Source organism: Schistocerca nitens, chromosome 6, assembly GCF_023898315.1.
Source record: "Schistocerca nitens isolate TAMUIC-IGC-003100 chromosome 6, iqSchNite1.1, whole genome shotgun sequence".
Lineage (NCBI taxonomy): Eukaryota > Metazoa > Arthropoda > Insecta > Orthoptera > Acrididae > Schistocerca > Schistocerca nitens.
Genome location: NC_064619.1, coordinates 443,210,816 through 443,235,115, shown reverse-complemented (window position 1 = coordinate 443,235,115; position 24,300 = coordinate 443,210,816). Strand labels below are relative to the sequence as shown.

General features: G+C 45.7%; 1 protein-coding gene across 1 annotated transcript in view; it reads left to right on the top strand.

The window, feature by feature from the left end:
* LOC126263397 (uncharacterized oxidoreductase YjmC-like) overlaps positions 1-24,300 on the top strand; it is a 118,655-nt gene that overhangs the window by 21,675 nt on the left and 72,680 nt on the right. Inside the window, exons 3-4 of the mRNA XM_049960492.1 lie at positions 5,980-6,041; positions 6,133-6,186. Of these exons, the coding sequence (XP_049816449.1) occupies positions 5,980-6,041; positions 6,133-6,186 (116 nt within the window). The remainder of the gene's footprint in view (positions 1-5,979; positions 6,042-6,132; positions 6,187-24,300) is intronic.

The following is a 24,300-nucleotide window of genomic DNA, read 5'->3' as shown; positions in this document are numbered from 1 at the left end:
GGACGTACCGCCGAATTGCTCAACACGTGGGGCGTGAGGTCTCCACAGTACATCGATGTTGTCGCCAGTGGTCGGCGGAAGGTGCACGTGCCCGTCGACGTGGGACCGGACCGCAGCGACGCACGGATGCACGCCAAGACCGTAGGATCCTACGCAGTGCCGTAGGGGACCGCACCGCCACTTCCCAGCAAATTAGGGACACTGTTGCTCCTGGGGTATCGGCGAGGACCATTCGCAACCGTCTCCATGAAGCTGGGCTACGGTCACGCACACCGTTAGGCCGTCTTCCGCTCACGCCCCAACATCGTGCAGCCCGCCTCCAGTGGTGTCGCGACAGGCGTGAATGGAGGGACGAATGGAGACGTGTCGTCTTCAGCGATGAGAGTCGCTTCTGCCTTGGTGCCAATGATGGTCGTATGCGTGTTTGGCGCCGTGCAGGTGAGCGCCACAATCAGGACTGCATACGACAGAGGCACACAGGGCCAACACCCGGCATCATGGTGTGGGGAGCGATCTCCTACACTGGCCGTACACCACTGGTGATCGTCGAGGGGACACTGAATAGTGCACGGTACATCCAAACCGTCATCGAACCCATCGTTCTACCATTCCTAGACCGGCAAGGGAACTTGCTGTTCCAACAGGACAATGCACGTCCGCATGTATCCCGTGCCACCCAACGTGCTCTAGAAGGTGTAAGTCAACTATCCTGGCCAGCAAGATCTCCGGATCTGTCCCCCATTGAGCATGTTTGGGACTGGATGAAGCGTCGTCTCACGCGGTCTGCACGTCCAGCACGAATGCTGGTGCAACTGAGGCGCCAGGTGGAAATGGCATGGCAAGCCGTTCCACAGGACTACATCCAGCATCTCTACGATCGTCTCCATGGGAGAATAGCAGCCTGCATTGCTGCGAAAGGTGGATATACACTGTACTAGTGCCGACATTGTGCATGCTCTGTTGCCTGTGTCAATGTGCCTGTGGTTCTGTCAGTGTGATCATGTGATGTACCTGACCCCAGGAATGTGTCAATAAAGTTTCCCCTTCCTGGGACAATGAATTCACGGTGTTCTTATTTCAATTTCCAGGAGTGTATTTAGTTGTTTCTCACAACAGGTAATGATACTTTAGCCATGTGAAAAAGCATGTCTGCCTTGATTTCTTCTGTCTTCGGACATAACTCGTATAAAAAGAAGAAATCTAGATTTCATTTGAGAAATTCAGGGTGTATGGTTAACAAAATCGGTGACACGGATTGGGTAAAATCGATTTTTTAAACAGGGGTATCTATGTCAGGCTGGAAGTGATTAGAACTACAGTATACACCCAAGCAACAGCTGTTTGTTTCACAGGGCACCGTGGCTGGCTGCAAGGGTGGTCACGTGGAGTTAGCAACCAGAAGTAATGGATTAAGTCAACATTAGATGGTTGGTTAGATACAAAGAATGCGCCAGCCTGTCTACTCTTGTCTGCAGTAGCGGGTGCTAGAGGATTGACCAGTGTGCTGGTTAGGCAGGAATGGAAATGGAAGCGTGTGCAGTGTGAGAGTAGATTCAAAATGACAGGTGTTTGCACTGGACGTATTGACAACATCTGAATTCCTACCACTCCAATCATTACTTGATGCCCTCCATGGCTGGGTGTGGTCCACTCTGGCATACACGTGAGTCCACCACTCTGGCTGTGGCCACAGCAGTAATTTTCACTGTGGCACACGACAGGATGTGGCCACTTGAGAAAGAGAGAGAGAGAGAGAGGGAGGAAGAGAGGGAGAGAGAGAGAGAGCATGTATTTCAACACCAGTTTCTCAGGTATCAATATAAGGGCTGCCACCATCTGGCGCTTTTGTTCAGGGATTAGAACAACATCCAGTCTGTCAGTCGCCGGGTCCAAGCAGAAGTAGTGCGGTCTCTTGGACATTGGCGTGTGGTGCGGCCCAGCGAAGCGATCGGCTCAGTGCACAGTGCCGTGCAGTCAGTGCAAAAGATTTTTAACAGTGTAATTACATGCAGTGAATTATGTTGATGGTATTCCTTGCATGATCAGGATTTAAAAAAGCGCCACAATCATTTAAATATTTGAGCTGCTCGGGGGAACAAAATGGTAAGCGCCAAAATCACAGTTTCGAGATACAGCGCATCTAAAGTTCCAATTGATCTGCAAATCTGAATTTTTTTTTGAACAGTCCTTTTATTCTGTAGTGATTCTAACATCTATCTTCTACTATACAGACATAAATGAAAGCAGAACTGACTAAAACAAATGAAATATACAGAAATTTACATTACCATAAGCCTTTAACAACACATAGTGATAGAACGTTACATATTAAATTTTACAGTAAGTCTTCAACACTTTACTGAAACTACAAAATCATTCATCACTCTCATTACTAATGTCTTTTTCATCTAAAACTGTTGGCTTTAGTGACAGGAAAAATCCATTGTGGACAGGAGGTATGTAATTTAGGAGCGACAGGACGTCAGCAACTTTCTTCTTATCAATAAGCCTTGGCCCATTGTATTTACAGAGTGTTTCAAAAATGACCGGTATATTTGAAACGGCAATAAAAACTAAACGAGCAGCGATAGAAATACACCGTTTGTTGCAATATGCTTGGGACAACAGTACATTTTCAGGCAGACAAACTTTCGAAATTACAGTAGTTACAATTTTCAACAACAGATGGCGCTGCGGTCTGGGAAACTCTATAGTACGATATTTTCCACATATCCACCATGCGTAGCAGTAATATGGCGTAGTCTCTGAATGAAATTACCCGAAACCTTTGACAACGTGTCTGGCGGAATGGCTTCACATGCAGATGAGATGTACTGCTTCAGCTGTTCAATTGTTTCTGGATTCTGGCGGTACACCTGGTCTCTCAAGTGTCCCCACAGAAAGAAGTCACAGGGGTTCATGTCTGGCGAATAGGGAGGCCAATCCACGCCGCCTTCTGTATGTTTCGGATAGCCCAAAGCAATCACACGATCATCGAAATATTCATTCAGGAAATTAAAGACGTCGGCCGTGAGATGTGGCCGGGCACCATCTTGCATAAACCACGAGGTGTTCGCAGTGTCGTCTAAGGCAGTTTGTACCGCCACAAATTCACGAAGAATGTCCAGATAGCGTGATGTAGTAATCGTTTCGGGTCTGAAAAATGGGCCAATGATTCCTTTGGAAGAAATGGCTGCCCAGACTAGTACTTTCTGAGGATGCAGGGACGATGGGACTGCAACATGGGGCTTTTCGGTTCCCCATATGCGCCAGTTCTGTTTATTGACGAAGCCGTCCAGGTAAAAATAAGCTTCGTCAGTAAACCAAATGCTGCCCACATGCATATCGCCATCATCAATCCTGTGCACTATATCGTTCGCGAATGTCTCTCGTGCAGCAATGGTAGCGGTGCTGAGGGGTTGCCGCGTTTGAATTTTGTATGGCTAGAGGTGTAAACTCTGGCGCATGAGATGATACGTGGACGTTGGCGTCATTTGGACCGCAGCTGCAACACGGCGAATGGAAACCCAAGGCTGCTGTTGGATCACCTGCTGCACTAGCTGCGCGTTGCCCTCTGTGGTTGCCGTATGCGGTCGCCCTACCTTTCCAGCACGTTCATCCGTCACGTTCCCAGTCCGTTGAAATTTTTCAAACAGATCCTTTATTGTATCGCTTTTCGGTCCTTTGGTTACATTAAACCTCCGTTGAAAACTTTGTCTTGTTGCAACAACACTGTGTTCTAGGTGGTGGAATTCCAACACCAGAAAAATCCTCTGTTCTAAGGAATAAACGATGTTGTCTAGAGCACACTTGCACGTTGTGAACAGCACACGCTTACAGCAGAAAGACGACGTACAGAATGGCGCACCCTCAGACTGCGTTGTCTTCTATATCTTTCACATCACTTGCAGCGCCATCTGTTGTTGAAAATTGTAACTACTGTAATTTCGAAAGTTTGTCCGCCTGAAAATGTACTGTTGTCCCAAGCATATTGCAACAAACGGTGTATTTCTATCGCTGCTCGTTTAGTTTTTATTGCCGTTTCAAATATACCGGTCATTTTTGAAACACCCTGTAAGTCGAAGCGTGGGAACTGGTCCTTGCCTTCCACGTTTCCTGAAGTTTATTTCATGCCAAATGTCATGACAAAATATCTCGCTGATGAATAAAGATGATGGATATTGGGAGGCCACCTTCCACCTACATATTTTCCTTAGGTTGACATCTCGATCATCAACTGTCTTCTTTCTGAAGACAAATGCTTCTTTAGAGTGTCGTATTTGATAGAAATCCTCTCTTTTCATATTATATACAAGCCGACTTCTTGATGATGTCGCACCACTGATCTGGACTGTACACATCTTGTACTTGTCGGCAAACGTAATTTTCAATTGCACTTCAGCAACATAACAGTACGTACATGCACTTACCATTATGTTCGTGAAACGTACTAAAGACAGTATATTTACAAAATAACATACCTCTGAGTCATCTGAATCGTTAGGAATGTATTCTGGATCCCTCTCGAAGATATTAGTATCATTGGAAGTATATTCCTCGTCTTCTGCCATGTTCACTGTTGCCATAATCTCAGAGATGTTTTTAGTTGCCGCCATTATCTCTGTCACTTACCATTATGTTTCCGCAACAGACGGACAGTGGCGCTTACCATTAAGCTCCTCCCTGACATATGCTGAGTGAATTTGGAACTACTAGTAAGTTTACTGCATTGTGCATCCCACAGGTGGTGTCGTTAGCCATCTATCGCAAAATACACGGCGATGGCGTTTACCATTGTGTTCCCTCGAGCAGCTCATTTCATACTGTCTTGTCCCCCTCAAAATATTTAAATAAACAGTATACTACACACTGCAACAGATTTCCCATCAAGTTCCTTAAATAAATAAATAAACTATATTCCAAACACTGCCTTGTGTCCTATAAATTGTTAAATAACCAATATTCCACACATTGCCTTGTCTACCAGAAATTGCTTAAATAGTATTTCGTACTCTGCAATCGATTTACTGCCAAATGGCCAATCAATTGTGTCTTTTCCCCTCCGTTCCCAGGTGGGGGAGCAGGGGGGGAGAGTTACGGGCTTTCCCAAAGGTGGAGGGATTAATTACTTGATCGATTTAATTAATTAGTTAATCAAATTGATATCAAATGTGGCTTGAATCGGCGAGAGTAGTTCCCAGAGGAGTGGGGGAAGAGGAAGGGAAGTGGGAGGAGGAGTGGAAAGTGGGGGAATGGGGGTTTCTCGGACAGATAGATTATCCCCAGGGGATCATAATCCTCTTAGAAGAACAATACCGGTAGTTTAAGGATGGATTATCTCCAGGGTGTCATAATCCTTTTTGCAGAGCAATAAATTAAGTACCTGTCAATCAAAAGAGACAATAGGTTTGCCCCTGAATGTACACTTGTCCCTGATGTAGGCGACCCACACTAACAAATTGTCCCCTTACCCCCTTTGCTCTACTACTATCAACAGCAGCAGTCAACCTCGCTGATGTAGTAATGGAAAGCCATACAACAAGAAGGGAGCATGTTGCAGAGCCTACATTCCCCTCTGTCGTGATCACGCAGACTATTAAGTACCATGTCCCGCCGTTTGTAATGTCCAGGGGAATATCGCGAATGGCGGTGAGTTCAATGCAATTATTGTCTTTGAATAAAAGTGTCATTTCTGTTCGTCTCGCTGCATATTTCTCTCAATTACCTACTGCCCTATACTGTAGCAGTTCTTTCTATATATGGTCCAAGTTTGATGGAGTTATATTACTTGACAGTGACACATCATGCAGGAGTTACTTGCGTCCTTCAGTTTGGCAGAAACCAAAAACAAATGAATACTGGCTAAAGACTACTGGATTCTTCTGATACAGGTCTTGGGAGTTGATCAGCCAGCTTACAGTTGATGCATTGTATGGATTCTTGAACAACCTGAACATCTGACTCTTTTCTTGTTTCCAGATGCAAACCATTTTGGGATAGCATCGTACTACACCAGATTCATCGCGGACTGCGGTATGATTGTAAGTGATCCAATTCCAGGCTGCTGTATGGCAGAAGCGCCACCTGGTGGCCACATGTGAGCCCTCACTTTGTTCTGATCACCATTTGCAGGGAGTCGCGATGTCCGTGGCCGCCCCCTCAGTTGTTGCAGCAGGCTCGAAGCAGGTGAGACGTACTGATAAACGTAACACAAAACGTAACTTAACGCTGGACTTCGAATGTTTCAAAATGAATATCGAGATATTAAGGCTTTGTGGTATTTATTACATTCAACTTACGATTATAAATAATACATCAAATGAAAGAGCAACTCAGACAGCTTTGTTTGTATACCTGTGTGCATGTGCATGCACCGTTTCCTGTCTTTGCCGATAGAAAGCGCTAGTAGCAAACGTGGTGACTGGTGAGCAGAAAGCTTTTTGTGTTTTACCATTTGCAAGGACTGAGTCTGTTGTTACAGTGCAACATGCGTTCCGTATTTTTTATTTGTTTTGTTTATTAATTTATTTTATTTGATCTGATCAGGGCCATCAGGCTGTCTGTTACATAAGAAGGAGGTTGCACACGTGGAGTACCTTTTTTACATCGTAGTTACCTAAGAAATAACAATTTTAATATGACAATTAGTATTAAAATTATATGAGTGTCTATAGTGACAATGTGAGTAAATAAAACTGACTATGAACTAATCATGTTAATACTGGCAGTACTTGTACTACTGATGCTGCTGCCACTAATAGTGATAGTCATAGTAGCAGTAATAGTAGTAATTACAATAATAACAATGACGATAGTGGCAGATATAAAAAGAATTTATTGCTTTACGAAATTGATGTTTTCTGATATAGCGAGTTCCAGGGAAGGAAATTAAAGGAGGCTGCACCAACTAAGAATACAGGGGAAATGAGGGAGATCTGGATGGAAAAAAAATGGTTCAAATGGCTCTGAGCACTATGGGGCTCAACTGCTGTGGTCATAAGTCCCCTAGAACTTAGAACTACTTAAACCTAACTAACCTAAGGACAGCACATAACACCCAGCCATCACGAGGCAGAAAAAATCCCTTACCCCGCCGGGAATCGAACCCGGGAACCCGGGCGTGGGAAGCGAGAACGCTACCGCACGACCACGAGATGCGGGCAATATGGATGGAAATAAGGATATATAAATGTAATAAGTGTATACAGGCACAATGATACCCTTCACTGTTGCATTAGTAGACAAGTCATTAACTGTCTTATGAAGCTAAGGATGTTATTCAGTTCTCTAATATAATGCAGTAGGTTATTCCAGAACAGTTTTTGTGCTATTGAGAAGGACTTAAGTGGCTGAACAATGGAGTGGGACAGAAAGGATTTTACTCTGACATGAACAGGTGTTTCTGCCAGGTTGTTCAAACAAGAGCGTAAAGGCCGAGGACAGATATGACGACTGTGTACGTTGCTAAGACGGTAGCGAAGACAGAGGGTATGAAAATCTCTGTACTTGTATGCATATACCCAGGATAGCTGTGCATATGATGGTGAAATATGATCAAAGAGTCGAACATCACAGATATAACGAACACAGGCACTCATAGCCAGTTCCAAGGTAGCGTGATGCTTTATGAGAAAGATTTTGCAGAATAATATTGCTGCAATGAATAACTGCAAGTATAAATGTTTGTAGAAGTTTCTTTTTCAGATCAAGAAGGAATAGTTTTTTATAGTTTTGTAGGGCATAGAGAGATGCTGATGCCTTCTTACAAACTGTGGTTAAATGCTTCGTCAAATTTAGATTTTCATCTCTTATTACACCTAGAATCTTTGCTGAAGGAGGAAATTGATATTTGTCCCATTTATGATTAAAGATGTTAGGAATTCCCAGTATTTCGGGCTAATGAGCCTAGAATGACCAACCGGTACCGCCTGGATTTTGGATAGATTGAGCTATAACCTTATATTCTTCGCCCATTTTTATAGTGCATACATGTCGGTATTGAGGTTCTCGGTAGCAGTCTTCATGTTTATATACGACTGGAAGTCATCAGCGTACATGTGGCATTTGCAATAGGACAAAACTGATAACACATCAGTGATATGCAATGAGGCTTATATTATATGCCTACAATTATGACTTTATGGTACGGAAAATGACGCACTACTGGCGAGACATTAGATATAAGCGAAACCATTGAACTGCACTTTGCGAGAAATTTAGACTGGTAAGTTTGGTAAGCAAAATGTCGAAGTCGACAGTGTCAAAGGCTTTACTGATGTCTAAAAAGCACATGCTAGTCACCTCTTATGCATCCACGGAAAGTTTCAGGTCATCTGTAACCTTTGTTAATGCATATGTCATGCTGCAATGTTTACGGAAACCTGATTGGTTGGTTCAAATGGCTCTGAGCACTATGGGACTTAACTTCTGAGGTCATCAGTCCCCTAGAACTTAGAACTACTTAAACCTAAGTAACCTAAGGACATCACACACATCCATGCCCGAGACAGGATTCGAACCTGCGACCGTAGCGGACGCGTGGATCCAGACTGTATCGCCTAGAACCGCTCGGCCACTCCGGCAGACGAAACCTGATTGGTATTCGTCTAGTAGGTTATTTGTAGTTAGGTAGTTTGTTATCTGGTCATGGACTACATGTTCTAAGAACTTTTACAATGTAGGAAGAATGCAGATACGTCGGTAATCAGAAGGTCCTGTGGCAACGTGCTTTCTTGATAGTGGCTTAACTAGTCCCTGTTTCCAGGCCTCAGGGAAAACACTTGTGGTTAAGGAGTGGTTAAAGATATCTATTCTAGTGGGCAGTAGTGGTTCAATAATAAGCTTATCATTTGAATTGTGATGCCATTACGTCCAGTAGATGCAGATCTGATTCGCATGATGGCTGTTTTAATGGTATTGCACGTAAAATGCTTTAGACTGAATTTTTCATGGCTACAGTCGTTTACTCCCTTGAAGTAATCAATGAGTCTCTGTTCCGTTTGTGTTTCAGTTGTGGCTGTAGATAACATGAAGTCCCAGTTCAGATCTTTGGCTGGGACAATGACGTCAGCTGCAGCTTTTACATTGCCTATACCAAGACCAGGCAGATTTTCCCACAGGAGAGCTAGCCTATTTCCGTTGTTGGTTGATGCACGGGCTTGTCTGAGCTTTGCATTTCTCACAGCTTGACACTGCGTGTAAGCAAAATGATTTTCAAACATGGGTCACAGTTTGTATGCCTGATGAGCAGCGTCTCTGAGATTCATGAGCTGTTTTAGTTCTTCATTTAGCCAAGGTGCAGGTTTACTTCTTACTTTTCTGTCTTTAGGGAAGCATATTTGTTAGTGTCACCAGCTGTAATTATATGCTCATGTATTGATTCGGGACTTTAAAGAACAGTTTACAAGCAGATAAATCCTCCTGCTTTCGGAGGTTTGGAGAGGACTCACATCAGGTACTTTCTGTTAACGAATTTGACCTCTGTGAACACATACTTGCTTCATTAAGTTTCTGTCACGCAGCCACATAAATTCCAAGTCGTCTTCTGATATTTCGGCAGTGTATCGTTCGGCCAAGGCAGAGCTCATGATCAGGGAGGGTGATATACTTGGAGTTCCTTTGGGAGAGCATGTGGAGGGTGTGTAAGTGGAGAGTTGATGGAATGTGTTGGTAAAGGCACAGCAGTGTAAGATGACTGGTAAATATAGGAGAAACGATAGAATTATTGGAACCGAGTTTGTGGGTGGTGTAGATTGTTCAGAGATGTTTAGTGTGAATGATGAAAGGCAGGAATGTGATGAGTTGGTAAAGGATCTTTGTGGGGCAACGTAAACGGATGCAGAAAGCAAGGTGGAGTACATGGAGTTCCAGGATCTGGAGGGACTTATAGAACTTTGGAGTGATGGATATCCATGCAACATTTGCATATCAATAGATGAGACAGATTAGGGATTTGTATATATGAAGGACAGTGGAGTGATGTAGTCCCAACATTTCAGCCATTTAGTAGTTTTAGTCTTTTGTGGACTTTTCTGTTGGATGGTAGGGTTCACACGTTAGTTGCCAGTCGAAGATGAGTCCAAGGTAGCTGGATGGGACGGTCATAAACGGTGAGGTAGAAGTCATGGAGACAGGAGGTTGGGGTAACGCATCCTATAGTTATTACCTGGCTTTTGGAGTGTTTAATCTTAAGGAGCCATTAGTTACACCAGGAGATAAAGTGATTGAGATGGATTTGGAGGGATTGTTGGAATTTTAGCATTGAGTAATGCCAGTTGCATATGAGTGTATTCCAGTCACAAGTCCAGAGGAAGGAGCAATATAAGCGATGGAGTTCTCAGAGAAGGAATACAGCTTGTGGTGGGAGAGTGGGGTGGTGAGGATATATGGCTTTAGAGTGTTATGGGCAGAGATATAATCTAACAATGTGTGCTGCAGGAAGGCTGTGGTATAGGGGATATCATTGGCTTGCTGGAAGGTTAGGCAGTGGCTTCCTATCTGGGTATCTATGGATTCCCAGTAGGCATTCCAGTTGGCAGTGGTGTAGTCACGGACCATTTTTGGAAGGTGATGGGGATGAGGCACATGAAAACGAGGAATTGTGTAGGTTATGGTGAGGAGGACAGGTAGGTTGTCACTTCCAGTTGGGTCGAGGGTTTCTGCAGTGAAGCGTCCAAGGAGGTTGGGAGACATGAGGACGGCATCTGTGTTGATGTTGCTTTCAAGAAGCGTGTGCTGTGTGATAGGGATAATGTCACTTTGGAGAGAGTCTGTAAACTTACGGCAAGGCTGGAGTTCTGCAGGCAATCGACTATGATGTCTAGGTCATCAGCAATAATATAGGTGGAACAGGTAAGATCACTGTAGGTGAGAAAATCATAGGGGATAGGAGTATTAGGTTGGATGTAGACAGTGGCACAGGTAACAGAGTTTTGAAGTAGAGGCTAAGGTTAAGGTGTTCAGTGAGATAACTGAGTAAGGGTTGTGGCTGAGTTGGGATGTTTTTGTGGTGGCGGATTGTAACTCTACCTCTGGCCAGGGGAGGGGATTATCTGTATGATGGAGGATATAGCGAGAAATTCGCCTGGTGTTTCATTAAGGACGAATGTATCAAGTGTATACTGGGAGAGGGTGTGTATGAAAAAGGGCTTGTTCGCTGGTATGGACTGGATGTTTTGGTATAGGATGCTGTATTGCTGTTGCATGAGGATGGGAGGTTAGGGAGTCAGTTGTGTGGGGGATGGAGAGGTTTAAATAAGGGTGTTGACATGGGCGAAAACGAATTAGCCTTGGTTTTGGGAATAGATGACCTGGGTTTTGAGGTGGAAAACAGACCAGGTGGCAAGAGAGATTAGTCACAGGGTATGCTGTTATTGGAAGAGGTGGATGTTTTGGAGGACAATGGTGAAGAGTCTGATGATGATATCTTCAGCATTGGGATTTTGGTAGAGTGAATTATTCGGATGGATAGGACGATCAGTAGCATGGATAGATACTGTTAATTCTGGTTTGATGGTTGGAGGTGCAGCTTTGCACTTGGCAAAGTAGGTAGGGTGGGTATCATTGCAGGTGTTGCAGGTGGAAGTGAGGCGAGGGTGACTGATTGAGGAAGTAAGAAGCTTTACAATGAGGATAGGGGGGGGGGGGGATTCTTACAGATGGGAGTGAGGTGTTCATTAAGAACAAGGCATTTTTGACGGTAGGAGGGCTGAGAGGGGGATATGAAGGGTTCGACTTTATGTCAAAGGTTGTAAATCTGGGCTCCCTCTGTGATGGGGTGTTTGATGCAAGACACGCAGACTCCATGAAGACTCACATCAAGTAGGTGGGAGCTGTGTCATTGTAGATACAGTGGGCTTTATGGTTCTCTAAAGCAGAAACTACCACCTCTGCTGTGATTCAAGGGCCGGCCGGGGTGGCCGAGCGGTTCTAGGCGCTTCAGTCTGGAACCGCGCGATCGCTACGGTCGCAGGTTCAAATCCTGCCTTGGGCATTGATGTGTGTGATGTCCTTAGGTTAGTTAGGTTTAAGTAGTTCTAAGTTCTAGGGGACTGATGACCTCAGAAGTTAAGTCCCATAGTGCTCAGAGCCATTTGAACCATTTTTTTGTGATTCAAGGCTCACTTTTGTTGTCATGGCAGTGAAGTGGGGGAACAGCAAGGAGACTGGGGTTGTTAAGATATGGGAGTGGTACTGAAGAGAGTGAGGGAGGCATGAAGGCCAAAGGTGATATGTGGGATCACCTTTGGCCTGGAAGTTGGGATTAGTGGATTTGACGAGAAGAGAGTTTTGCGAGGGATGATTTTGGCGATGGGAATGTGAGGGACGTATTTTTGTATTTCTAGAGTGAGAGATTCAGCATTTAGAAATTTGGAATCGTGGTTGGAGAGAAGGAAAGTGAAAATAGCTGCGGGAGAAGATTGAGAGGGAAGGAGTGGCCTTGGGTTCCGTAGGATCGGGAGTTGTTTGTCGTTTTTTGGGTAATGTGCTAGTAGTGGGGTCTGCGTTAGAGTGCATCTCTGGTTTTTTTATGAATGTGGGTAGGGTGGGGGTTGAGATACTGGAGGAGATGGGATGTTGTGCGGAGCAGGTCGTTGCAGCAGGCTTGAGTAGGTTTGGTCACCTGTTGATGATAATGTGTTTTCAGGCTTTGCAACAATAGCTCCTCGAGTTGTTATTTTGGTGGGAGTTGTAGGGGAGGTGGTTGGTGTAGGAGGAAGTGGAAGAGGGGGATTGGCAAAGGACGTGGCGGAAGACGTGGAACACGTTATGGGAAGGGCAGAGCAGCAAAAGAAGCGACTACAGATGGGGACGATACTGTTCGGAGGGGAGGGTGGACATAGGGTGCTGGATCAGACAAAGTGCTCCACGTACTGATAGTTGGAGCAGAGGAAGAGGTGGTGTAAATGACGGAGCCGACTAGACTGTCCATTGTTTATCAAAGAAGGTAGGGAAGCAGAAGGTCGACGATAATTACCGACGGCGGAGGGTCGCCGGGATGGCGGGGACTTACGGCAGTGACGTCCTGTGGGATGCGATGACAGAAAACGAGGAGGGGGTGGCGGTGAAGACGGAGGCGGCGACAGCGAGTAGACTGTAGCAATGGTGGCGTCGATGACAGTGACAGCGACAGCGAGGGCTACGAAGGAGGCGGAGAGACGGCGGCGACGGCGGCTGTGGGGGTTGCGGCGGCGACGATGGGAAGACAGCTGAACACGGCGGCGATGGCGAAGCCGGCAAGAAAACAATGACATTCAAGAGGATAATGTACACACACACAGAGTAAAGATAGTCTCGACGACCCAATCAAACTACGTAGGTGAATACACGCGTACGCAAAGTTTAGGAGAGTGACCCCTACCAGTATATGCACAAAGAGAGTAGCAACAAACGGAACTAGAGGCACAAACTTCCAGTCGGTTGATGCTGGACGCTCCATCACCCGCTCCGTTCTTTAAACTCGCGGACTGCGCCACTGTTCATGCGGCCACACATAGACAAGGCGCCACAGACGTTGACTGGTGGCGAAGAGGTATAATGTATGTACGAATGAGAACTGCGCCTCCACGGTCGATCCAAGCTGAGATATCGATATATCACTGCGAGCCGTACTGTGGCGGTGTCTTTGTAAGTTTATTACAGAAAGCGCCGGATTCCATGATTTATCCAACCTGAAGCCGCTATATCTGTTACTTAAATTCGTCGTAAACCGAATTTCAGTTGCTTCTTTCAGTACTGAGTCCCGGACAGGTGCAGGCGAGGCTAAAATTTCGACGTTTTCATACACCATAGAGAGCCCAGTGTCAGTACAGTGCACCGCCGATTTATTAGGTTGTAAGAGCTGAGGGTTCCTGCGATGTTCTGTGCATCTTTCATGGACTGTACGTGTCAGCTGTCCGATATATGAAAGGCCACACTTACAGGGAACCTTGTAAACCCGCGGCTTCCGAAGCACCAAATCATCCCTCATGGAATGCAGGAGTGCTGCTGTCTTTGGTGGAGGGCGAAAAATCACTTTTACTCTGCGTCTGCTGAGGACCCATCTTATTTTTGGCGATGGACGCAAGAAAACCATGGATTTAAAACTTTCTGTGTCTTTGTCTGCACTGATTACACCCACCGTTGGTTTCATTCGTAGTTCCATACGTATCTGCTGTGAGACTACCGTTCACTTCAAAAACTCTCTTCAAGTGCGGAAGCTTGTCCTCCAAATTGCTCTCGTCAGTAATGTTGTGTGCAAGTACGTAAACATAAATCCATATCCGTCAGTTTCTGGTGTACTGCATTTCCCAAAGTGGCATCATCTTTGCGTTGTACCAAAACATCCAAAAATGGAAGGCATCCCTCTTTTCCATTGTCCATCGCCAACTGGATTTGTCTATGGATGGAATTCAGATGGCTTAAAAATCCTTGTAATTTTTCTTCTCCTCGAAGTCCTCCAAAAACAAGTTGGCCACCAATGGCGATAAGGGACTACCAATGGTGATCCTGTCAGTCTGTTCAAAAAATTTGTTGTTAAATAAGAGGTATGTCGATGTCATGACGTGTTTAAACAAAGACGAAATCTTTTTATCAAAGGTTTTGGTAATAAAAGATAATAATCCTGAAAGGGAAAAAAAATGGTTCAAATGGCTCTGAGCACTATGGGACTTAACTTCTGAGGTCATCAGTCCCCTAGAACTCAGAACTACTTAAACCTAACTAACCTAAGGACATCACACACATCCGTGCCCGAGGCAGAATTCGAACCTGCGACCATAGCGGTCACGCGGCTCCAGACTGTAGCGCCTAGAACCGCTCGGCCACCCGGCAGGCTGAAAGGGGAACCTTTGTGAATAATGACGCTACACCGGAACTGACTAACATGTCAGAACTGTTAAGTTTCAATGATTTTTAATTTACCAATGAAATCCGCAGGGTTACGTATGTATTTTCCCACAATAGGCCTTAATAATGACCCTAAGTGTTTGGTACAGTCATAGGATGGAGGGCCAATGTTACTATTGAGCACATAGGAATATTTCTCTTATGGATCTTTGGAAGTCCATAAAGAAACAATACACTTATATGTTTTATATGTAACATCAAATGTGGCAGATGACAACAAGATAGCAAAAACACGAGCTCTGTGGTCCACAGGTGGCCCAAACGAGAAAACACTTGTGTGTGGTTAGTTTGGTATCAAACACGCTGATCATAGTAAAGTACTTAAGAGTGGCATTGTGTGTACTGGCTGTTGTAATGTAATTAAAGCACAGCCCAGTTGATTTCATTTCCAGAAATTTATATTTTGTTGACCACAGCTAAATTGATGGTAGTTACCCTTCAAAAATACTTAATAACTTATTATGGGGTGTCTGAAGGAAACAAAGCTAATATTTTACCACCACACTCTAACATTTGTATTAATATGCTCATTATATTAACGATAATCTTAAGGTTGTTTTCCTGAGTATTAGCTATTAATGAATGGATTGTTGGTGGAATGCTTCAGTTAACAGTTGATGTGTGACGAGCCTGTTGTGTCGAGCATCCAATGACAGAAGGCAGCATCTGCTGTGTGCAAAGCCACAGCCTAGTCAGACTCATCCAGGCACTTCGCAGCAATGACTCTGATCGTCGTCACTTACACTCATGTTCAAAGTTTTCTGAGTGACCTTCTAGCAGCTGACGAAGTGTCTCACATTATCTGTAACAAGCGAGGTCGGGCAGTTGTTAGCACATTCGACTCGCATTCGCGAGGCCGTTGGTTAAAATCCGCATTCGGCCATCCAGATTTAGATTTTCTGTGATTTGCCCTAAATGTCTCCAGACAAATTCCAGGATGATTCCTTAGAAGAGAGCATGACTGATTTACTTTCCCGTCGTTGACAATCCGAGTTTGTACTCCTAATCTAATGACCTCGATGTCGCCGGGATGTTAAACTCTCATCTTCCTTCCTTTTCCCGTTTCATTTCAAATGTGGCAGCAAAGTGTCCCGAAGTGCGAATTGACGAGCGCATACCCGCTCTTTTCTTCAAGCGTCATTTTTAAAATGCTTTGGCTGGTACTTCGTCCATTTTACTTAAAAATAAAGTCACACTTTTTTCGGAAATGTTACCACTAAAAGAATTCCAGAGCAACACTTAGTTTGCCAGCATCCTTTCCACAATCTTCATAATCCATATTCAAGTAGGTCGTCAATCTACTGTTCTTTAGACAGAGCTCAGATGTATCCGTTACGAACTATCGCTGACCCTGCAGACGAATCAAATGAGAGGCGTCCGTCCCCCCTTCTCGCCCACAACTCCAACGGCGTGTGGACATTCTCCTCTGGATCGTCATTGCCTTCTAAGATGAATTTTCTCTTGTGTATTCAATCCTGCCCATTTATGGAGACACTACAATATGGGGATAGAAACTGTCAACAGCATTAAATTATTGGGGTTACAGTTTGATAATAAACACTGTTGGGCAGCATATGACAGGATAGCTAACATATTTATTTTCAGTATGAATGTTGTCGTTGGTAGAATGATGCTCTAGTATACTGTAAAGTCTACCCGACGGGAGGCCCTAACCACACCGCATTTCCATTTCCATTGCATTCATTCCATAAAATTAAGCACACTGGACAAAAAAATCGCCATCCCCAGAAGGAATCATGGTAATACCATGCAAAACCGCCTCTAATCTTGAGAACCGACTCAATTCGGTAAGGAAAAGAGCCCTCGATATTCGAGTAAAACCACTCACTGATGACTGGATTTCGTCGAGCCACGAATTGCTGTATTTCACGCAATGTTCTAAATTGTCTTAGATGTTTTATACGAAAGCATTAGGTTGGTGTATAAGTTTGTAGCGTTTTTGTTTTGCATGTTGGTACTCCAGTTGCGATGTGTTTCTTTCTCGATTGTCATTTTTTATTTCTAGTTCATAGTTGCTATTTGGGTTTACATATTTCCATTTTCTCATTTGGACATTGTGAGTAGAGCTGTGGACGGTAGAAAATGAAGAAGCAAGTGGAGAAATCGGAAGATTTCTGACATATTCTTCTACACTACTGGCCATTAAAATTGCTACACCACGAAGATGCGAAATTTAACCAACAGGAAGAAGATGCTGTGATATGCAAATGATTAACTTTTCAGAGCAGTCACACGAGGTTGGCGCCGGTGGCGACACCTACAACGTGCTGATATGAAGAAAGTTTCCAACCGATTTCTCATACACAAACAGCAGTTGACCGGCGTTGCCTAGTGAAACGTTGTTGTGATGCCTCGTGTAAGGAGGAGAAATGCATACCATCACGTTTCCGACTTTGATAAATATCGGATTGTAGCCTATTGCGATTGCGGTTTATCGTATCGCGACGTTGCTCCTTGCGTTGGTCGAGATCCAATGACTTTTAGCAGAATATGGAATCGGTCGGTTCAGGAGGGTAATACGGAACGCCGTGCGGGATCCCAACGGCCTCGTATCACTAGCAGTCGAGATGACAGGCATCTTATCCGCATGGCTGTAACGGATGGTATAGCCACGTCTCGATCCCTGAGTCAACAGATGGGGACGTTTGCAAAACAACAACCATCTGCACGAACAGTTCACGACGTTTGCAGCAGCATGGACTATCAGCTCGGAGACCATGGCTGCGGTTACCCTTGACGCTGCATCACAGACAGGAGCGCCTGGTGTACTCAACGACGAACCTGGGTGCACGAATGGCAAAACGTCATTTTTTCGGATGAATCCAGGTTCTGTTTACAGCATCATGATGGTCGCATCCGTGTTTGGCGTCATGGTATGGGGTGCCATTGGTTACACGTCTCGGTCACCTCTTGTTCGCATTGACGGCACTTTGAACAGTGGACGTTACATTTCAGATGTGTGACTATCCGTAGCTCTACCCTTCATTCGATCCCTGCGAAACCCTATATTTCAGCAGTATAATGCACGACCGCATGTTGCAGGTCCTGTACGGACCTTTCTGGATACAGAAAATTATCGACTGCTTCCCTGGCGAGCACATTCTACAGATGTCTCACCAGTGGATGTAGCCAGAAACATATACGCCGAGTAGGGGCTAATGCCATTGGACAGATTATGGCAAGAAAATGGTTTTCCCGTTTTAAGGAAGGTCGTTTTGACACTGGTGACCGTCCACGTTCAGGAAGATCTTCGGGTTTTGATTAAAATGACTTAAACGCATTAATCCACAGCGATCCACGTCAGTGTCCTCGCAAATGTGATCAACTGTAATCATTCCACCATGGCGTGACTCTGCATACAGTGGAGAAGGTTAAAAAATCGGGTGGCTACCGCACGCTCCAAGACAAAATCACAAAAATCTGTCATATGTCCATCTCTGCTTGCTCGTCATCCATGGCTCGTGAACTGCACCGACCATTCCTATCTTGCATCGTTAGTGGTGACGAGAATTGGTGTCTTTATGCTGACACAAGGAAAAGGAAGACATGCTTGAGCCCAAACAAAGCAGCAACACGCTGTGCAAAGACCTGTGCTCATGCGCGAAAGATAACGTTATGCATCTGGGTTTTTTTTGTGTGTTTTTTTTTTTAAGAAAAAAGGTGGAGCCGCTATACGCCCATACCGGTATGAGGGCCAACACACAAAAGGTCAACTGCCATCTCTGCATGTTGGTTAGTGTTATTTACGTGAGGTCTCTCAGGATGTGGGTACTGCGATGTTTGTGTACGTCTGGTTATGATTAACCATTATCCGTTAACATGCGCTCATCGGGAGATGGATTTGGTTGAAAGTTGAACGAAAGGTACAGGAAAAAGGTGCCAAGGCAAGAGCCAAGGGAAAAAAGCTGTGCGATAGTTGGGTCTGGTTGTAAGAACAGTAGTGGTTTTCTTGTTGACTGCGACAGATTATGCAAGGGTAGGTTTTGTTAGTAGTGGATATCATCAGGGGGATATCTTTGACGTTCTGGAGCGGTGTTTCTCGTCGGCTGCAGTTGAGTATCGGTGTTAGCTTCTCGATCAGCACCAGTATATCTGTAACAGTTGGGTTCATCATCGGTTAGTATCCGATAGGTCATATATCGGATTCACAGTGCAGGTTAGTGTTGGCGACTTGTTTGTGCTTTAGTGTGTGAGCCTGTCGGCTACCCTGCTGTAGCATGTTGGTCGGCTGCGATTGCAGCTCGCATGTCCAGTCAGTGTTACTGATGTGGAGGCGCTTACCGACGTTGTCGCTTGTGAATGTATGTTAGCTCGCCATAGGTGGTTATTCCCCAGCTAGCAGTGTCCACCTATGGTTGTGATCATAGCTTCCCAGAGTAAGGATGAAAGGATTGATCGAGTATCTCGAGTTCCTGTACAGTCGTGTGGCGAGTTTTTTGAATGCTTCCTTGAGGGTTTCGAGGCGGTATTCATTGTGAAGATCCACGGTCCAGGTGTAGCGTGGAGCATTGCTAATGATGCGTAGCACTTTGTTCTGTATGATCTGCAGGCGGCGTAGGCGTGTAGGAGCTGCATATCCCCAGACGGGAGCTGCTTACATCATCAGAGGTCTAGTCAGTGTCTGGTGGAACAGCGACGGTGTGATGCACTACGAATTGTCTGCCCAAGGTGTAACCAACACTGCTGACATTTGTCGTCAACAAATGAGAGACGCAGTCCTAGAACATCGACCATGAAGACTTCGTGAAGTTATACTACTCCACGATAACGCCCACATGCAGACTGCTAGATTGAAAAAAAAAGATGATTTGGGAAGTCATTGCACGCCCAATTTAATAACCTGATCTTGAACCCTCAGATTCTCATGTTTTCCTGCCTCTTTCGTACAACAATGAACTTCCTTTCCGGATGAAAATGGGCTCCGAACTTGGTTCGAAGACCTCTTCACCTCAAAACCACGTAATTTCTACAGTCACGAATGGAAAAGTTTCCCCAGCGTTAGCAGGCTGTTGTAAGTAGTGATGACTAAAGCCTCTGTTATGTGTATGTGTTGTGTTTATTGGATTTACGGAAAAACACTACGAACTTATTTAGCAACCCAATAAGATCGGGTGATTTAGCGGGTCAGTTTCAGTGGAAACCAGGAACATGCGCGTTCAGCCCTGGGAACACGGCTGTTGTCATTTTGAAGCATGGCAGTGTTCACATGTCCGCCCCCGGTAGATGAATGGTCAGAGAGGCCGAATGGTGTGCATAGGGGCCCGGGTTAAATTCCCGGCTGGGTCGGAGATTTTCTCCGCTCAGGGACTGGGTGTTGTGTTGTCCTAATCATCATCATCTCATCCCCATCGACGCCCAAGTCGCCGAAGTGCCGTCAAATCGAAAGACTTGCATCAGGCGAACGGTCTACCCGACGGGAGGCCCTAGACACACGACTTTTTTTTTTAAATTTTTTTTAGTGTTCACATCATACTCATCGTCGAGGTGCAGAGGAAAGGACAATACTTGATCACTCAGAATGTTCGAAAGTTCACGGCTGAATGGGTGGGCCCAAGTCACTGTACAGAAAACTCCACCACAACATCACAGAATCACCTCCGGACTCAACTACAATCTACACACACTGCGGATTAAATGCCTCATTGGTACACTTAGAGACTTTGCAGCATTTGGAAAGAGGAAAAATCGCGACTGGTTGAGCCACACTGCGCGCTACTGCTTCGTTTCTGTGTTGTTTGCCGTTCTGTGAAATGGGCTTCCGCTAAGTACCCTACTTCCAAATGTTCCTTGCATGCAGATCCTGCAGGCGCCACGAGCAGCGCTTTGAAAATCTCCACCAATGAAGGACCTCCAGGTCTCCGACTTAGGAAGATAGGCAGGATGATGCTATCAGCGGCGGGAACCAGGACACGATTCTTCAAGATTACTCCTAGTCGTTAGTTGGTGCCAAACATTTCACCGATTATCAAAATATCCACGGGTGTGCTGCCGGTCTATAGTGTCCAACGGGCACAATATTTCGGCGATCATACATGTCGCCATCATCAGGTGAACTGACGGACTGAGCTCCTGTGAACGTGCCGGCACGGAGATCCGTACGCTATGGCTGCTCAGAGGGAACTGGGTTCGGTCGCGGCGGCGGCCGATTTAAATACCCTCCGCCCGCGGCGCGCTCCCTCCGCCGTCCGCGCCCCGCGCCACGGTCGCGCGGTGGAACAGATTGCGACGGCGTCTGAGATGACGTCGGTGTGATGGCTCTGTCCGCCGTGGTCGTCACAACTATACGTTTGCTCGATTTACTCTTGATTAACCCAATCGCTGGTTCCCAAGCCTTGCTAAGATTATAAGCCACAGTCACGGTTTATGAGGTCGTCATTGGTGCGAATTTCGATGGCCTCTCTAACAACGCTGTCCCAGTATCTTGACGTCTGTACCAGAATCCTCGTGCGGTCATACTCCATGGCGTGATTTTCCGACAAACAATGTTCAGCGACCGCCGACTTGCTCGGATACATCAGTCGAGTGTGCCTCTGGTGTTCACGGCATCGATCCTCGACGGTACGCATCGTCTGACCAATATACGACTTGCCACATTGACACGGAATCTGGTACACGCCGGCCTTCCTCAAACCGAGGCCATCTTTGGCGCTCCCCACCAGTGCACGAGTTTTATTCGGAGGACAAAACACAGTTCCGACCCGGTGTTTCTTCAGAATGCGGGCGATTTTCCCCGAGAGTGCGCCTGTGTATGGAATAAATGCAGTGCCTACCTCCTCCCTCGTGACTTCATCCATCTCAACAGGTTGTACTGCAGTGGTTGGGCGGAGAGCACGTTGAATCTGCCACTCTGAGTACCCGTTTTTTCGAAATAAAGTTCTCAGATGTTCCAATTCCTGGGGTAGACTCTCTGCGTCGGAGATAGTGCGCGCCCTATGTACTAGAGTTTTAAGTACCCCATTCCTCTGTGAAGAGTGGTGGCAGCTGTCTGCGTGCAAATACAGATCAGTGTGCGTTGTCTTCCGATACACCCCATGACCTAGGGTGCTGTCAGCCCTTCTCTTGACCAAGACGTCAAGGAAAGGTAATTTACCCTCCGTTTCAGTCTCCATAGTGAATTTGATGTTGGCGTCACCCTCCGGTAACACTGCGTCCTTGAGAAGCGCCCTCGTCTTGTTCTCCACCTTCTTTGTAGGGTCAACGCTGATCTTCCGGTAGGAATCGTCATTTAGCAGGCTCTGCATCTTATCAGTGTAGTCCTTATGGGAGACAACAACTGTTGCATTGCCTTTGTCAGCCGGTAAAACAACAATTTCAGAGCGCTCCCTCAGATCACGAATGGCCGCCCTCGCTTTACTGCTGATGCCGATGAAGTCAAATATCCATACACCCCAACATCAAATTCACTATGGAGACTGAAACGGAGGGTAAATTACCTTTCCTGGACGTCTTGGTCAAGAGAAGGGCTGACGGCACCCTATGTCATGGGGTGTATCGGAAGACAACGCACACTGATCTGTATTTGCACGCAGACAGCTGCCACCACCCTTCACAGAGGAATGGGGTACTTAAAACTCTAGTACATAGGGCGCGCACTATCTCCGACGCAGAGAGTCTACCCCAGGAATTGGAACATCTGAGAACTGTATTTCGGGGAAAATCGCCCGCATTCTGAAGAAACACCGGGTCGGAACTGTGTTTTGTCCTCCGAATAAGACTCGTGCACTGGTGGGGAGCGCCAAAGATGACCTCGGTTTGAGGAAGGCCGGCGTGTACCAGATTCCGTGTCAATGTGGCAAGTCGTATATTGGTCAGACGATGCGTACCGTCGAGGATCGATGCCGTGAACACCAGAGGCACACTCGACTGATGTATCCGAGCAAGTCGGCGGTCGCTGAACATTGTTTGTCGGAAAATCACGCCATGGAGTATGACCGCACGAGGATTCTGGTACAGACGTCGAGATACTGGGACAGCGTTGTTAGAGAGGCCATCGAAATTCGCACCAATGACGACCTCATAAACCGTGACTGTGGCTTATAATCTTAGCAAGGCTTGGGAACCAGCGATTGGGTTAATCAAGAGTAAATCGAGCAAACGTATAGTTGTGACGACCACGGCGGACAGAGCCATCACACCGACGTCATCTCAGACGCCGTCGCAATCTGTTCCACCGCGCGACCGTGGCGCGGGGCGCGGACGGCGGAGGGAGCGCGCCGCGGGCGGAGGGTATTTAAATCGGCCGCCGCCGCGACCGAACCCAGTTCCCTCTGAGCAGCCATAGCGTACGGATCTCCGTGCCGGCACGTTCACAGGAGCTCAGTCCGTCAGTTCACCTGATGATTGCGACATGTATGACCGCCGAAATATTGTGCCCGTTGGACACTATAGACCGGCAGCACACCCGTGGATATTTTGATTATCAAATACGCCGGGAGAAACTCAAGAATCACATTTCACCGATTCGTTAATAGTTAGCTCTACCTGCAAACATTCTGTGTAAAGTCCGTGCAGAATACAGTGAGCGATGCACAGTGAGCAATTTTCTTCCAAAGCGCTGGGCGCGTTCATTCATTTGTTCGGAATGGGAGGCCAACATCGTTTGTTCGCTTTCGGTAGGTTGGCGACACACTGCGATGACACAATCGAGGAGCATGCCCACCGATCTTTCTCAAACGGTTTTACAGAGACTACTGGGCAAAAATATCATTTTTGCTTTACTTATAGCTTCATATGTCAACTTCGTGATAGTCCTTCATTTAGTTAAGGATTATAGTTATCATGATATTTGCATTTAAGTAAGACACTATGCAAAATTCCAAAAGGTTTCAATGAAAAACATGGGTCGCTATGATTTTTCTTTTAGTGCACTTTAAAGAATATGTTGCTGCGTATGAAATTTAGCTAACATATTGTATTTTTCCTTACATTTGCATGCAGGTTCCTATTTGTCACCAATCTCTAGAAAACTGACTGTATGTAGCATGCTCATATACTATAGCGCGCGCCAACTATAAAGCCAGGATGAAATGTCCACAACATTTCTTATAATTCACAAACGGTTTGAGATATCGAAACGAAATTTTGACAAATGATAGCACGCACAGAGGAGAGAATTTTGCCATGTGGTTATTACGCGAAACTTCACTATCTGCCATGTTATTCCACTAACTACAGACTTTTTCGATGAAAAAATATAATTTTTAAGGGCCATCGATAGCTAGTGAAACGAGATATGCTGTGGGTTTTGAAATAAATCCAGTGAAGACATTACGCTTTTATTTTTGTTCCGAAGATGTGCTTTTTCATAATCTATCGACGTTACTTGTCCTCCGTTCCTCACTTAATAGTCTTAATAAAGCAGTGTTTCAGCATTCTCTCGTAACTGCATCCACA